The 17,424-nt window shown below is 39.3% G+C and overlaps 1 protein-coding gene across 1 annotated transcript in view; it reads right to left on the reverse strand.

Annotated features, from left to right (window-relative positions):
- Positions 1-17,424, reverse strand: part of SIK2 (salt inducible kinase 2) — a 131,231-nt gene that overhangs the window by 31,112 nt on the left and 82,695 nt on the right. Inside the window, exon 4 of the mRNA XM_003253119.4 lies at positions 12,117-12,278. Within this exon, the coding sequence (XP_003253167.1) occupies positions 12,117-12,278 (162 nt within the window). The remainder of the gene's footprint in view (positions 1-12,116; positions 12,279-17,424) is intronic.

Below are 17,424 nucleotides of genomic sequence, written 5' to 3' on the forward strand. Positions count from 1 at the left end.
ATCACAGTGGCATTATAGTTCAAAACAGTTAATGGCCTTCTCCTTATGATCTTAGCCACACTGACTCTACAGTTTTGATACAGAGAATGCACTCTGGAAACACTACTTAGATGCCTTCAATATGCATTTAAAAATTTAGTAAGTATTGTTATAAATGCAAGTTTATACACTTTTGCTAAGCCTTTATAGTCTCATGTTCTTACCGAAGAAACAAATACCTATTATCTTGTTAAGTTATACTCATGCTGTCTTATGTTGCTACATACTCCTGGCTGAAGAGCCTGTCTCAGTGACAGGAACTGGCTCTCCACCCAGCTGGAGCGCAGCATTGCACGCACAGTGAGCTTTAAGAGATGGCTCAAGAAAGACTGGATCAAGTCTCCACTGCCAGACAGATTGACTGGCTTTGTGACTTTGGATCAGTCTTTTTGAGCCTCAGTTTCTCCATCTGTAAAGTGAAAATGATAAATATACCTAGTCAGCAGGTTGCTGTAAAGGCCCAATGTGTTAAAATAAGCTCACTCCATTCATACCTTGAGACCATACATACATGTGCACCTTAGGCAATGCATTCTCTTAGCTTGCTAACATAAAAACTAGCGGCAAGCAGTAGTAACAGTAATAACGATAACAATCCCCATTATTACAGCTTCATGGAAGAGTATAACCTATGAAGTTATGAGAACTACAGCTGATTATCAGTTTTATCACTTTCAAGCTTCAAGTCCTCTGGGAAAGTTATTTTTTCCATATCTATAAATGTAGGGATAATCCACCTACCCAGATAGGATGCTGTGAGGATTAAATGAGATTAAGAGTGTAAAATGCCAGAGCATACTAGACGTGAAAGGTCAGCTCTCCTCCTCCTGTGAAACCATTACCACCAACTGTTGCCTTTCAGAGAAAAAGGTCCCAAAAAAGTAGATACAAGGGGTAGAAAAAGTTTAGAGGGAGATTAAAGGTTTAGGAGAGAAAAGAGGGTACATCTAGGGAAAGAGCTTCAGATACAGTCTAAACCTGGTGAACAACACTGTGGTCTGCCTTTGGTATCCAGGAGTGTGAGGCAAAGTGGGTGCCAGGGAGAAGTTCTCTCTTTACAGTGTAACCTCAGCTCAGCTCCACAGTCCACTTTCCAAAATGACTGTCAGAAAGGCCTTATCTTCACAATACCACCTCTATGACTAACCACTCCTAGAACATCATATCCCATATGGACACATACAGATATATATATTTCTAATTTTCTAGAAAAACTATACTCTCAAATGAGTCAAGGACTAGATGTTCCCATGAGTCAAAAACTAGATGTTCTCATGAGTCAAGGACTAGATGTTAAATGAGTCAAGGACTATGTTCAAATGTTAATTTCACTCACAGGATAAAGCAGCAAAAGAAGCTCTCGGATGTGTGTTCAGAGATCCTGAAATACATACAATAATTGCTGCACTTTAAACCATAATCACAGGATGAGTTTTAGTGCCTGTAAATTGAGGATACTCTCCAAATAGCATTGGTAAGGTTGTTTTTCTTTCTTTCTTTTTTTTTTTGAGACAAGGTCTTGCTCTGTTGCCCAGGCTAAAGTGCAATGACACGATCTCAGCTAACTGCAGTCCTCGCACCTCAACCTCCTGAGTAGCACAGGTGTGCTCCACCACACCCGGCTAATTTTTGTATTTTTTGTAGAGACAGGGACTCGCCATGTTTCCCAGGCTGGTCTCCAACTCCTGGGCTGAAGCAATCCACCTGCCATGGCCTCCCAAAGTGCTGGGATTACCGCTATGAGCTACCACCTGGCCCGTTGGTAAGTTTTAATGTCTCCAGGAACCCTTATAGAGCCACTTCATTCTGAACTTCCCCACAGCTGGTGAAATAAACTCAAAGGAGTGAATGGGACAGAGGCCTGTGAAGAAGGTGGCCTGGCCTCTTTATTGCCTTAGGCTCTCATGGTACACTTCACAGGCAAGAGAACAAGAGCTAGGAACGCTTCTCTGGACCCGTGGTAGGCCAGTTTCAACCTCTGCTTTACAAATCTAGCACAGAGAAAGCTTCCTGTTCACTTACAAGAGGAGTGGTACTAAGTAGTTATTTCTATTTTCGGTAGGTAATATGAATATAGAAACTTGGGTCTATAGGAATATTAAAAGAAACACTGAAAGACAGGCTCACTAAGCTGTTACAATATTACATGTGCTGAGGTCTTCTCTAACCTTGTCAAAGCACTTCAAATGTTATATTTATATATTTTTTTGAGACTGGTCTTGCTCCATTGCCCAGGCTGGAGGGCAGTGGTGTGAATCACAGCTCACTGTAGCCTTCATCTCCCAGGCTCAAGTGATCTTTTTGCCTCAGCCTTCCAAGTAGCTGGGACAATAGACTCACGCCACCATGCCTGGCTAATTTTTTTTTCTTTCTTTCTTTCTTTCTTTTTTTTTTTTTTGGTAGAGACAAGGTCTCACTATGTTGTGTAGGCTAGTCTTAAACTCCTAGGCTCAAGTGACCCTCCTGCCTCAGTCCCCAAAGTGCTAGGGCTACAGGTGTGAGCCACTGCCCTCTGCCAAACACTGTATTTGTAAGCATCTGAAGAATGGGTTAAGGAAGACTTTGGTGTTAGGCAGATTGGGGATCAAATCCTGGGTTTTCTATTAGCTATGTAATCTTGGACAAATTACTTAACTTCTTGGAGCCTTGGTTTCCTCATCTGAAAAATAGGGACAATACTTACATTTCATAAAGTAGTTGTATTAATAGAAATAGATATATTGCGCTTGAAACATAGTAGGTAGTCAATAAACAGAAGCTATCATTGCTATTATTATTTATTATTTTACTTATCTATCCCATCAGACTAAGTTCCTTGGGAGCAGGGAATGGGGGACAACAGTCTGTACTCCCAGTTCTCAGCATATCATCTGCAGACAACAGCTGTTCGATAAAGATTTGCTAAATGAATATGTTGTTCCTACCTCTTAAAAGTGCTTTACTATGTGACAGGAGCTGACTTAAACTCTCTGAAGATAATTTCTTCTTAGCTCTATGAAGTATCCTTATTTTAGGAGAAAGTGAGGGTATAAAGTTAAGTATTTTGCCAGAGGTTATACAGCTAGCTACTAAGTTGCAGCAGTGGAATAGAAACCAAGTTTAACTACTTCGAGCCTTCATTGTTAACCACCAACTTTATGTGTTTCACTGGCATGTCAAAAATAGTTATTTTTGAAGAAGTTAATAATTGTCAGGGTTAAAAATTGGCAGCAAAAGGCACTTAAAAATAAGAGCCTTTTAATTTGTTCACAGGAATCTGGATAACTTGCTTCACCCAGTCTGCAGCTTTCTGCCTAAATGCATATAGTGAAGTGGGAGGTGAGTAGGGGGGGAATGAAATGTGAAAATGCAGGATTTATTTCTTACTGCCATTTATTCAAATGAAATGGACTATATTCATGCTTCATCATACTAACCACATTCATTCATTCCTTCATTAAACATCAGCATTCCATACACATGTCAACCACTGTACAAACACAGAAGTCTTGCAACAACACAAAATAGTAAGACTCCACATCATCATCTGACTTTTGGAAAGCATTATGAAAACAATCACTTGGGCATTCGTCTCTCTCTCTACCAGACTCAGATCCAGCCTAGCCCTGCTAGAAAGCAAACATCTTTCTAGTTTAATATCTTCTCTAATTCTGATATGCAAGTTAATACCTAAAACTACGGCTATGTTCCTCAGATATTCTGCTTGCTATTATAAACAAAACATTTATGCCATGCCATGTGGCTTCATTTTGACTTTTTTAAACTTTTAATTTTGAAATACTTTTAGATTTACAGAAGAGTTGCAACAGTAAATTCAGAATTCCCCATACCCTTCACCCAGCTTCCTCTAATGTTAACATTTTACATACCTACAGTATACTTATCAAAACTAAGCTTCAATTATCAAAACACTGATTCGCTACTATTAATTAAGCTACAGACTTAACATTTCATGAGTTTTGTCACGTGTTCCTTTTCAGTTCAGGGATTCCACATTGCATTTAGCCTCATGACTCCTTAGTCTTCTCCAATTTGTATTCATATTCTCTCACCTGGGTTCTATATGGCCTGAAATATTTATAGAAGAGGATTCAGGGTAGAGTCTTTAATTACAGATTAGTTATCGACTGTCATGAAAATCAACCAGGCCTCAAAAGCTGAGTCCTCTATCTCTTACTTAATTAACCAGCAACAGCAGACCAAGGATATATCTGAACACAGCCCTAGAGCTGCTATTATTGTTTTCTGCTCTATAATTTGAAAGTTGACTGACTGACCTGTATGGTCCTAACAAAAACCATTATCACTGTCATCACTAAATTATATAAATTATCAGTGCCCAAACATCATTAGCAAAGGCACAATGTTTTAGGAATAAGAGGGTCTTGCATGGAGTAAATAAGCTGACTCTGATGATTGTTGTCTAATGGGAACCAAATACAAAATGGAGAATTCTGTTTGTTGGAATGAAATAATGAAATAAATCAAATACTAACATGCATATAAATCACCTGGGGAAATTGCTAAAGTGCGGATTCTGACTCAGTACATTTAGGGATGGGCCTCAGATTCTGCATGTGTAACACGCTCTGAAGTGATGCTCATGCTGCTGGTCTCCAGACCACTCTTTCACTAGCCAGAAAACAGAATGAAACAGAGGCGGTGAAAAATATACAGAAGATTTAAACAGTTTGTCAATGTTTACTGTTCCAAAAGATTACACTTGCTAAATACTTTTAGGTTTTTTATTTAAATAGGAGACTAAATAAGAAAATCGTTAGGTTAAACTGTCCTTTTTTTTTAAAAAAAAAGGAAAAAAGCACACAAAACAATTGAAAACCAATCTTCAAGCTAAGGAAAAGTAAATGATTTCTAGGAATCAACACCACTGAGGCAATTTTTAATCTCCAGCAGTGTGTTATAATGTCTAATTTATAATTTAAAAAATCCTCCTACAGAGCAGCAGATGGCTTTAGGGTTAAATTTATCCTTGTTTCTAAAATTACCAGTAGAATTCAGCTACCCAGCCTCGATGAAGAGTTACACATCCTTTGTAATTATAATAGGAGTGAAGAAGACAATTATGAGGAAATGAAAGCTGACAAATGAAAGGTGGAGAGTGATAGAGATGAAGCTGACCCATTGCACAAACTGAATGTGGATCAGCCAACACTGACGTCAATGCATACTTAGTTGCCCACCAGCAAGAAAAGGTCAGTTGCACAGTTCATTTCCAAACATCAGTCACTCTCCCATCTGACAGGAGGGAAGGGAACAATAATCACAGTTGAGATGAAACGTGATCCTGCTGACCAATGTAAGACATCTATTTGTCCAGTCAGAGAGTTCAGTGAGCTAAGAAGTAAATAAATAATCTTCCTCAGCTTAAATGAAGGGGAAGGGAAATGAAGAGGGAAAAAAAAATCAAATCAAACCAAACCCTTTGAGCCATCTTCCATATTCCCAGCTTACTGTGGAATGCTAAGTAGGACTTAAGGATACAAAGTTTCATTGTGCTTTTTGATGTAAAGCTCTTTTTACTTTTTACATAATGCTAGTGGTAGGAGGATAACAAATGGAAGACTTAGAATAAATATTTTCCCAATAAAAATAAAATACTTAAAAATTTTTTAAAAATATTTTTCCTATCTTTGCCTCTCCTACCTTTTTCAGTTCTAGGGGACGAATCTGAAATCATATATACAGAAACCTTGACTCAAGGTCATCTAGTAAGTAGGAAGGTTGCTAGAAGCAATGATGGGCCACTGCCTCAAATCAGAAAGGAAGCATTCCTCTTGGGCTAAAGACAAGTGACTCGTGATGTACAGGTCAGATTAATCAGGCTAATTATACAATACTAATTATATTTAAGGTCTCTCTCAGCAAAAAATTAAATTGCATCAACCAGAGACAATTGAGAATATGTGAAAAACTTTCCTTGGTCCTAAAAGGTTTGTTATTAATAAGGCTTTAAAGCCTTAGTTAATTAAAAAAACATGCTGAGAGGGTTATATGGCTATTAAAATTTTAAGGCCTTGTTTTCACAGAGAATCAATTATACATTGAATACAAATAATAGCTACCTTGTATTGAGTGTTTACATGGTGCCAGGAGCTTTATCTAACAATTTATTTAACAAACAGTTAACTAGCACTATCTGCTGGGCACTGTTCTAAGTGCCCTACAAATATTAACTCAAGTAATAATCACTATGAGATAAGAACTTTTATCACTCTCCCTTTACAGATAAGGAAACTGAGAAGAGAGAAGTCAGGAAACGTGGTCAAGGTCACAAAGCTAGTAAGTGGCAGAGACAGGATTCAAACTCAGGTATCCTGACTATACAGCCCATACTCTGACCTAATACCCTACATCACCTCCCTGTCTCCAATATTATCACCAATCCCTATAATCTGTTCCTGAAAAACAGATTTGTATTTAATAGATATGGAAACCCAGGCCTAGAGAGTGTAAATAATCGGCCCAAGGTCATAGCTACTAAGTGGCACAGCCAGAATTTGCACCAGCACTGCTACTCAACTCAGTACTCTACATGAAGCCCTGTTTGACGTGTGATTAATTCATGGATTTTTATCCTTATTTAAGTATTTATTATAAACATTTTAGATTGGGAAATTTGGAGAATAAAACTAAATATTCTTCATCTATTTATTCTCAACTTAATGCCTGACCAGCCAGGGCCAAAACAGCTAGGTGGAAATAGTACTGCAATTACTAAAACTACTGAAAGCCAGTATCGCTTTGCATTCAGCCTCTTACTGTGAATGTCCTCACACTCACTTTTTACAAAGGTCGCAGGTCTCATGGTTGAGGCAATGAGCACACACTGGTGTGGGTGACTCCATGGCTCATTCGTGACTCAAGTTTTTTTTTTTTTTTTTGAGACGGAGTCTCACTCTGTCACCAGGCTGGAGTGCAGTGGTGCGATCTCGGCTCACTGCAACCTCTGACTCTCTGGTTCAAGCGATTCTTCTGCCTCAGCCTCCTGAGTAGCTGGGATTACAGGCATGCACCACCATGCCCAGCTAATTTTTGTATTTTTAGTAGAGACGGGGTTTCACCATGTTGGCCAGGATGGTCTCGAAATCCTGTCCTCGTGATCCGCCCGCCTTGGCCCCCGCAGTGCTGGGATTACAGGCGTGAGCCACTGCGCCCGGCCTGTCTCAAGTTTTTACCCACGGGGAAAACATAACCTGGAAACTGATCTCAAAGCCATGTTTCTGTTATTTATTAAAATGAACCATGTTTGATACTTCTATTCCATTTTGTTTTATAAACTTGAAAATATTTTAATTTAAACCTAGTTTTGGTTTGTGCTTCTCTTCAATTTCAGTATACAAGATGGCTAAAACAGTTCATTTATTCAGCTTATTTTGCAATTAAAGAGATTTTCATAAGCCAAAAAACAAAACCCAGAAAAAAGTATAATTTGAGGGAATAACTTTGTAAGGGTTCTTGTAATTTCTTCCCATGGAGCCCTATTTTTCCCATGTGTTAGACTCCATTAAGATTTAAGAGTTCTCAGAGATAAGAAGACGATCCTTAAAGAAAATCAGGGCCATCAAGAAGTTATAAAATCTACAGATAAAAATAAATATCCTGGAGAAATTCTTTAAAGACGCTGGAATCCATCTAAACATTTTATGGCATGTGAATGATCGGGCCCATGCCTACCTCTCCTGGCTTTTTTCCTATCATTCTCACTGGCTAATACCTGCAGTTTCCTTACCACTTCAATTCACTCTGGCCTCTCAGCCTTTGCATGTGCGGATCCACCTGCTTGAGGCAGATACCCCAGCCTCAGTCTCTATATCTCTCTCTCCCTCTCTCCTTTGTTTTTTTTTTTTTTTTTTTTTTTTTTTTGAGACTGAGTCTCGCTCTGTTGCCTAGGCTGGAGTGCAGTGGTGGGATCTCAGCTCACTGCAACCTCCGCCTCCTGGGTTCAAGCAATTCTCCTGCCTCAGCCTCCCGAGTAGCTGGGACTACAGGCGCACGCTGCCATTCCTGGCTAATTTTTTGTATTTTAGTAGAGACAAGGTTTCACCATGTTGCCTAGGCTGATCTCGAACTCCTGAGCTCAGGCAATCTGCCCGCCTTGGCCTCCCAAAGTGCTGGGATTACAGGCATAAGCCACTGTGCCTGGCCTCTTCCTCTTTCTTTCTCTGTCTCCCCCATCCCCAATCCTGCCACAAATACCTTCTTGTTAATCAAGTGTTAGCTAATAATTTCCCTGATTCTTCCAGACAGAGTTAGTCTTTCTCCTAGCCTCATGGCCCTGAAAACAATGATCTTTTTGTGTTATATTAACTTAAAGGTCTGGTTCTTATTTGATTAACTCCTTGAGGTAAGAGCAGAGTTAAGCTTTTTGTCACTGCTGCTGTTTTTGTCTTGAAATGTATGAATCTCCAGGACTTAGTCCAAGAGCAGAGTAGAAGCTTAATAAACATTTACTAAAATTTTTGAGGACAGTGGAGATGACAGAGAATTAAGTGTGGGCAAGAAAATTTGAGTGCTTAGATATTCTCTGTGCGTGTGTGTGTGTGTGTGTGTGTGTGTGTGTCTGCTTGTAATGAATGGAAGCAGGGACACTAAATGTACAACCATAGAATGATGGACCCCAAAATTCAATTAGTGAGTACCCCTTTAGGAAGAAGTGACACAGAATGCGTGTAGTGGGAGAAGGACAGATACTGTGGTCAGAGAGACCTAGGTTTCATCCAGGTCTGCCACTTATCTGTGTCACCTCGGCTAATTGTTCAATCTCTTTGCATCTCAGCTTTCTCATCTAGTAACTGGCAATAGCTAAGCGGCTCCCAAGATTGCTGTGAGGATGAAGTAAGTATCTAGCAGAATACCTGAAAACAGTGAGGGCTCAATTAAATGTGAGTCATCACACTGTCTTCACCAGAGAGAACAACTTCACCAATCTGAATTTTTACCTGACTTCTATATAATTAGAAGGACTTGAAGATTAGATACTAAAAAACAAAAATAAAAACCAAAAAGACAAAACAAAAACCTAAGATATCACACAATGACATCAGAAACACTGATTTGACCCACCTATATTTTATGCCAGAATTATAATAGACATACTATAGCCAGGCAAAACTTGGTTATAATGTCAAAGCAATATTCTGTGTTTTTTTGTTTGCAAGTTTCTTTGGTGTCTTACTTTGACATTTTCTTTTGAGATGTTAGTGACAGCACTTTGTAATTCCTACAGCATATGATTTACACACCTATAACCTTTCTCTGCTGAAAAAAACTCCTAGAACACATGTGCACGTATGTTTCTTGTAGCACTGTTTACAATAGCAAAGACTTGGAACCAACCCAAATGCCTGTCAATGATAGACTGGATACAGCAAATGTGGCACATATACACAATGGAATACTATGCAGCCATAAAAAAGAATGAGTTCATGTCCTTTGCAGGGACATGGATGAAGCTGGAAACCATCATTCTCAGCAAACTAAAGGAATAGACAACCAAACACCACATGTTCTCACTCATAAGTGGGAGTTGAACAATGAGAACACATGGACACAGGGAGGGGAACATCACACACGGGGGCCTCTTGGGGGATGAGGGGAAGTGGGGAGGGAGAGCCTTAGGACAAATACCTAATGCATGCAGGGCTTAAAACCTACATGACGAGTTGATAGGTGCAGCAAACCACCATGGCACATGTATACCTATGTAACAAACCTGCACATTCAGCACATGTATCCCAGAACTCACAGTAAAAAAAAAAAAAAAAAAAAAAAAAAAGAAAATTAAAAAAAAAATAGTTCTCTTGGAAAAAAAAAAAAACAACTCCTAGAACTCCTTTGTGCTGTTGTTTTGGTAAATATTTTGTTTTGGTAATAAGGGAATGTAAAGGTGAAGCAGGAGTTTACCCCCTTCTTTCTACAGAGCCAAGGACTTTAAAAAAAAAAAAAAAAAGGAAGACTTTCTCTGAAAAAGACAATTTTAGGGCAGCCGATGCTTTCAAGGAGCATTAAACAAAATATCCCAGTGTAAGTTCATTACAGAAGGTTGGCAAAAAAGAGTGAAATAAATGACACCAAATGGAAGGGCCAAAAGCAGAGGAAGGGAAAAAAATAAATGGAAGTGAACACACATAAACTATGAAAGCATTCTAATTTTGTGCATCACATTTTCACAACAAAAATGACAAATTGATACAAATCTTTATATATATGTATATATGTGATATATACATACACACACACATACACACACACAAATGAATATAACAAATTAACTTAAAAACATTTTGTCTTATTCAGGCAATCCCATTAGAAAAAAAAATCAGAGACTACAGAATGGAAAATCCATTACATATCCTGTAACATATGTAATATTGACATTTAAAATGAGTAAAAATTATTTGCCTTCCCCTAATTGCCTAAGACAAAAACTAACGGGAAATGGCGCAGAAACCAATCAGTTCAATGTACAAACATGAGGGTTTTACCTTATATTTTATACCATAATACAGCAAACCGAGGAAGCGACTTTGTCCCTAAACTTACCGAGTTCAATGAGTATCCAACCTAACAGGTCAATTAATAATTTCTTGGTCAGTCCCTGTCATCTGAATGTCTCCCTGCTCTTCCTTTAACAATCTTAGAACAAAACACCACCATGTGTAACTTTGCTAAGCTTTTAACCCATGCTCTTTCTCTTCAAAACCCAAGTCAAACAAAATCTCCCTTACATACCTTCAACCTCTACTGCTGCTGCTCTAGTTCAGACTCATGTTTTCTTAAATGGACTATTGCACTAGATTCCTTATTAGTCTTCCTGTCTTCCACCTCACCCACATCTCCCACCTATCTTACTCTGCTGCCACAGACATATTTCTGACAGGCAAATCTAATCATGTTATCCCAATTCCACTTTACCCCCACCCATGCCCTATAATTTTCAGTAGGCTAGACTCCCCATTACCTACAGAATAAACTATAAAATCTTTGACATAGCATTCAAGATGTTTCATATTCTGGTCTTTACTTATCTGCTCCCCCTGTACCAATCCCGCAGGCCTACAGATTTTACATGTAACCAGTTTTGAATTTACAGTTCCCCACCATTCCAATCTCTGTCTACCTGCCTGCAACATTCTGCTTCTGTTTATCTTTCTGACAACCTTCTCTAACTTCTGTCTCAAGTCTAAGTTCAAATAATTCCTTCTTTGTGAAGCTCCCCTGGCTCTTCAGGTAGACTGCTTGTTCCCTCACCTATATTCCCACTGCAGTTTGTATATACTTTTAAAATTGCAACTATTATACTGTATTTTTTTCAGTTTTATTGAAGTGTAATTGACAAAAATTGTATATATTCAAGGTGTACATGTTATTTTTATATATGGATATGTTGTGAAATGATTTCCAGATATCATATTGTACTTAACATAGCACAGTACCTGATACATATTTATTGAGTGAATGAGTTTTGACTATGTAAATAAAGAGACTGAGAATATAAAATAAAACATTTTACAATTATGAAAAGGCAAGGAGAAAAACGGGCAAACTAATCTCTACCCAATTTAGTTTTCATGTTATAAATCAAAACCCTATCGTATCAGAACAAGGAAAGGTGCTTTTCTGTCTCAACTATTTCTCATTCTACCTCCATCACTTCTTTTGCTTTTTCTCTGCTTCTGGCTGTAGCCATCAGTCACAATTAGGAGAGCAGGCCAGAGTACCAGCAATCAGTATTGCTCCTCCAGCCCTGTCCTTTCTCCCATCACTCTGACACTCAGATAAATGTACCTCTTCCAGCAGAGCACCCCCCAACCCTGCCAATGGAATCTGGACACATCAGACCCCAGATGTAGCTCTGACCTGTGTATATTAATAATGAACTCATTCCCTTACTTTTAATTACACACAGAACTAAGGAAATGAATAAAATAGACTTTGAGAAAGCCTGATGTCATCAGGTAGAAATGCCGCTGAATCTGCGCCTGCAGGTCTGTTTCTACACACTGAGTGCAGTGGCTCACATCGGATCATATTAGAGCCAGTTGTGTCCCAGTTACCTGCTATTTTGATATTCATGTTGTTATCCAGCAGGAGATTTTCAGCTTTGAGGTCACGGTGCACAATCTTCCGACCATGACAATAATCAACAGCAGACAGGATTTGCCAGAATTTTCGCCTGGCTTCAGACTCATTTAACCGGCCATGATTAGCAAGATAGTCTATAAATGAAGAGAGGATTAAGAATTAGTCACCAAAATAAATAACTCCACTATTAGTAGTCAGGAAATTTTTTTCCTCAAAAATTTTTTTTTTGGCCAGGAGCAGTGGCTCACGCCTGTAGTCCCAGCACTTTGGGAGGCTGAGGTGGGCAGATCACGAGGTCAGGTGATCGAGACCATCCTGGATAACACAGTGAAACTCCGTCTCTACTAAAAATACAAAAAATTAGCCGGGCATGGTGGCGGGCGCCTGTAGTCCTAGCTACTGGGGAGGCTGAGGCAGGAGAATGGTGTGAATGCAGGAGGCGGAGCTTGCAGTGAGCCGAGATGGCACCACTGCACTCCAGCCTGGGTGACAAAGTGAGATTCTGTCTCAAAAAAAAAAATAAATAAAAATAAAAAATAAAATAAAAAAAAACAATAATTAATGATAAAGTAACATGGTGTTTTCCAAGTTTCTTGACTTTGAAGTATTTCTTTTCTTTTTTTTTGAGATGGAGTCTTGCTCTGTTGCCCAGTCTGGAGTGTAGTGGTGCGATCTCAGCTCACTGCAACCTTCACCTCCCAGGTTCAAATGATTCTTCTGCCTCAGCCTCCCGAGTAGCTGGGATTGCAGGTACCTGCCACCATGCCCAGCTACTTTTTGTATTTTTAGTATAGATGGGGTTTCACCATGTTGGCCAGGCTGGTCTCGAACTCCTGACCTCGTGATCCTCCTGCCTCAGCCTCCCAAAGTACTGGGATTACAGGTGTGAGCCACCGTGCCCAGCCTGGAGAAGTATTTCTAATCATATTTCACTGGAGTCCAAATAAATGGTGACAGCCCAAGACCAGTCAGCAGCAAGCAGCATAATATTCACAGTACAACTCAACATGATTTTTTTAATGTCTAGGTACTCTCTCTATTTGTTGAAAAGCTTATTATTTCACACTTTAAAAAAATAAAATTTATGTAAAACAGAGGAAATAAATGAATTCTCTGACATCTTGTCACACAGAAGACATCTTTTCTGAAACACTGTTTTCATGCAATTATTATACAAACCACCTGTAACATGAGATATGGTGATACCTGGAAGTAGCTTAAATAATTTATGCCCTGTGCTGTTGGAAGGAATTCTCATCTACCCAAGAACAGGCAGATTTGTGCTCTAAACCAAACATTGTCATGACAACCATATTCTCTAAACTATAAGACAAATATATTTTGCAAGATATACTATCTTTATGCAATGTTATAATCTTTATTAAAGCAACTTACCTGAAAATTTAATTCTATGTAACTATGTACATCAATTCAATAAAACTAAACATTACCACTCATTAACATTTCACCCAAAGACCTGAAAGTTCTCTGAAATTATCTTTTGATCAACACAAATCTTGAAAGACTTTTAAATTTAACATAATTGTCCTAACTAGGGAACTGTATGAGTGACTCAATATTCCCAGTCACCTGCACACATTTTCTGCTCTAGTGTTTACTAGCTTACTGGTTTTTAAACTCCCTGCCTTTGGCTCATGTCCTTCTCAATATTTACTATGTATTTTTTTCTTTAGTTTTTCAAGACAGAGTCTTGTCTGTCACCTAGGCTGGAGTGCAGTGGTGTAATCTTGGCTCACTGCAACCTCTGCTCCCCAGGTCCAAGCAATTCTCATGCCTCAGCCTCCCGAATAACTGGGACTACAGGTGCACACCACTACGCCTGGCTAACTTTTATATTTGTAGTAGAGACGGGGTTTCAACATGTTGCCCAAGCTGGTCTCAAACTCCTGACCTCAGGTGATCTGCCTGCCTTGGCCTCCCAAAGTGCTGGGATTATAGGTGTGAGCCCCCATGCCTGGCCTACTTACTATAAAATGTACTAACATTTACACAATACTTTATACTTTACAAAGCATGTTCATATCACAGTGTCTCATTTCATCTTCCTAAAACCTTCTATGATAACTATTACTCAATTCCCATTTTATAGATGAGAAAGCTGACAATCAGAGGGATTAAGTAATCTGGCTGAATTTGTACAACTGGTGACTGAACAGTCAATCTGGGGCTGTAATATTTGACATAATTTTTTTATTACATTAAGCATCTTTACTAGACTCCTGTTGAAATCCTAACCATCCTTTTATTTTATTTGTTTATTTATTTTTTAGTCAAGGCCTCACTCTGTTGTTGCCCAGGGTGCAGTATGGTGTGCAATTGTAGCTCACCTCAACCTCAACCTCCTGGGCTCAATCAATCCTTCCACCTCAGCCTCCTGAATAGCTGGGACTACAGATGCATGCCACCACATCTGGCTAATTATTAATATTTTATTTTTTGTAGAGATGGGGTCTCACTCTGTTGTTCAGGCTGGTCTCAAACTCCTGGACTCAAGCAATCCTCCTGCCTTGGCCTCCCAACGTGCTGGGATTACAGGTGTGAGCCATCACACCAGACCCTAACCATCCTTTCCATACTCTAATTAAATGCCACCTTGACCTTAAATAGTCCCTCTTCACTTCAAACAGAAATAACCTGTTCTCTCAACACCTTGTTACTTATCATACACTGCCTCACACTGTATGTAATAATCTGCATGTGTATCACAAATATCCCAAGGTACACACACATGTGTATACACATAGCCCTTACTTTAAAAGAGGGGTCCTCAACCCCTGGGTCACGGACCAGCACTGGTCCATGGCCTGTTAGGAACCTGGCCCCCTGCCATAGGAATGTGAACCCTATTGTGAACTGCACATGTGAGGGATCTAGGTTGCATGCTCCTTTTGAGAATCTAACTAATGCCTGATGATCTGAGGTAGAACAGTTTCATCCCCAAATCATCCTCCCCAACCTAGGTCTGTGGAAAAATTGCCCTCCACTTACTTGGTCCCTGGTGCCATTTAAAAGGTTGGGGACTGCTGCTGTAACACATAGTGTTTTGAAGTATTAAAGACAACTTCACTTAAGCTTCCTGAAGACAGGAACTGTATTATTCTCTTTCGTACTCTGCAATGCTTAGCATTAAGCATAAGCACAAAGCATCCTATGCATAATTCTTAGTACTTAGCTATTAGCCATATTCTAAATATTACAGGCTTTAAATGTAAGTGGGCATTTTATTCTTTTTTATGGGCTGGCATCAGAAACTGAGATGGTCAGCTCATTACATCTTCCTCTTGCCTTTGCAGAACCTGCATAGTAGCTATCCATAATTCTAAAGGAGAACAGATCACTTAAGAACAAGTATGCATAATTTTTAGTCAAAATGTCCAAACTGCCAACAGAGACAGATTAAGAACTGGCAAGTAGACAATGTGCCTTCTCTGCATAAGAGCGAACCAGAGGCTCACTTCTACACTGGATGAGCTGGGAAGTCCACTATAAATACGGACCTTTGGACAAATATAACCTACTGAGGGGAATGCAATATGCTTTCTGTAAGCGAGTATCTTTTGAGTAGTTAATAGTATCTTTCCTAAGATTCCACACAAAACGCTATTTAAGCTGTACCGCTAAATGAGACCATTTTTTCATGGACAAATGACTGAATTGTCCAAACAGACAACCTTTTTTTTTTCCCCTGAAGAAAATGCTGAGTCAATGGAGGTTAGTGGGAAAGATTTTTGAGATTTTGGCAACACAGAGAAATCTAACAGGTTTAATGTGAACAAGTGGAAGTTTACATATATAGAAAGAGACCCCAAACTACTGACTACAAAACGAGTCCCGGGAAGCACAGTGGAATCTATTGTTATTGTTTGTTGAAGCTATCAGTCCAAATCGGGAGTACCACAGGCAAGGGGAAAGAAAAACTTTGAAACGTGGCATCAGGAAGGGCACTGTCTGAAAAACAAAGGCATGGTATATCTGAATCTAAAGTTACCATGTAAAGACAGAATCATCACCTATCAGTAAATGTATAACACACAGTGTGAGAAAAATGGTCTAAATTCCAGAGACAAACTATTTAGAGAAGTGGCACTTTCACTCTCTAGGTGAAAATCTCGGCAGGCATTCCAGTGTATCTATTATCTTCCCCATGCTTTATGATTTCTGCAGTGTAGGCATCCCTGAAAACTGTAACATCTGCTGAGAAATCAGTAATAGAAGTAAGTGAGCCAGAAACCTGTGGCTGCAAATAAAATTTGTTTAGGCATACATCAATCCCTTCGAGGAACAAAATCCAAGCTCAAGTTAATGCACATGGTCTTCAAGTTAACATACAAAAAGCACATTCATGTTTCACATTAAAAACCTTATTTATGGCCTGGTGTGGCAGCTCACACCTGTAATCCCAGCACTTTGGGAGGCTGAGGTGGGTGGATCACCTGAAGTCAGGAGTTCGAAGCCAGCCTGGCCAACATGGCAAAACCCCGTCTCTACTAAGTATACAAAAATTAGTCAGGCATGGTGGGGGGTGCTTGTAATCCCAGCTACTCGGGAGGCTGAGGCAGGAGAATCGCTTGAACCTGGGAGGTGGGGTTGCAGTGAGCCGAGATCGCGCCACTGCATTCTAGCCTGGGCGACAGAGCAAGACTCTGTCTCAGAAATAAATAAATAAATAAATAATAAAAATAAAAAATAAAAACCTTATGATTACAGAACAAACTTATGAATGTAATAGCAACTGTCTATACTAACTGCTTATGTGTGTATTCTTGAGAGCTTGTTTGGAGGTTCTGGCAGAGGAGTGCAGCTACTCATATACCCTCGACCAAAGACCGGTCCTCCTCTATTGGGGATGGTTGTCCACTTCGACCGAGCATGCAGCTTTGGGAGGGACACACATGGAGGGGTGAGGGAGGAAGGGGACAGCCATCTAGCCAGCCAGATCAGCCGAATCAACCCTGGCGATCAGTGGGGTGACAGATGTCACAGCCAGATAGCTCTCATATCTGCTTATGTATTTTTGATGAATAAATACAGTTTTTAGACAATTCTTGTTTCCTATGTTTATGTTGGTTCTAATTCTTAAGTGAAATGTAATTTTATGTTTGTTAACTTTAATAATGAAAACTTTTAAGGTTATATTTTGTATGTCAACATCCCCTCCAGTTTTGCTTTTCTGGTCATTATTTTTTATTGCCATTTTACAAAAATCACGGTCTGCAACAGACTGGCCAATTTAAACTCAATATTGACAGTTTGATAGTT

Source organism: Nomascus leucogenys, chromosome 15 (assembly GCF_006542625.1).
Source record: "Nomascus leucogenys isolate Asia chromosome 15, Asia_NLE_v1, whole genome shotgun sequence".
Lineage (NCBI taxonomy): Eukaryota > Metazoa > Chordata > Mammalia > Primates > Hylobatidae > Nomascus > Nomascus leucogenys.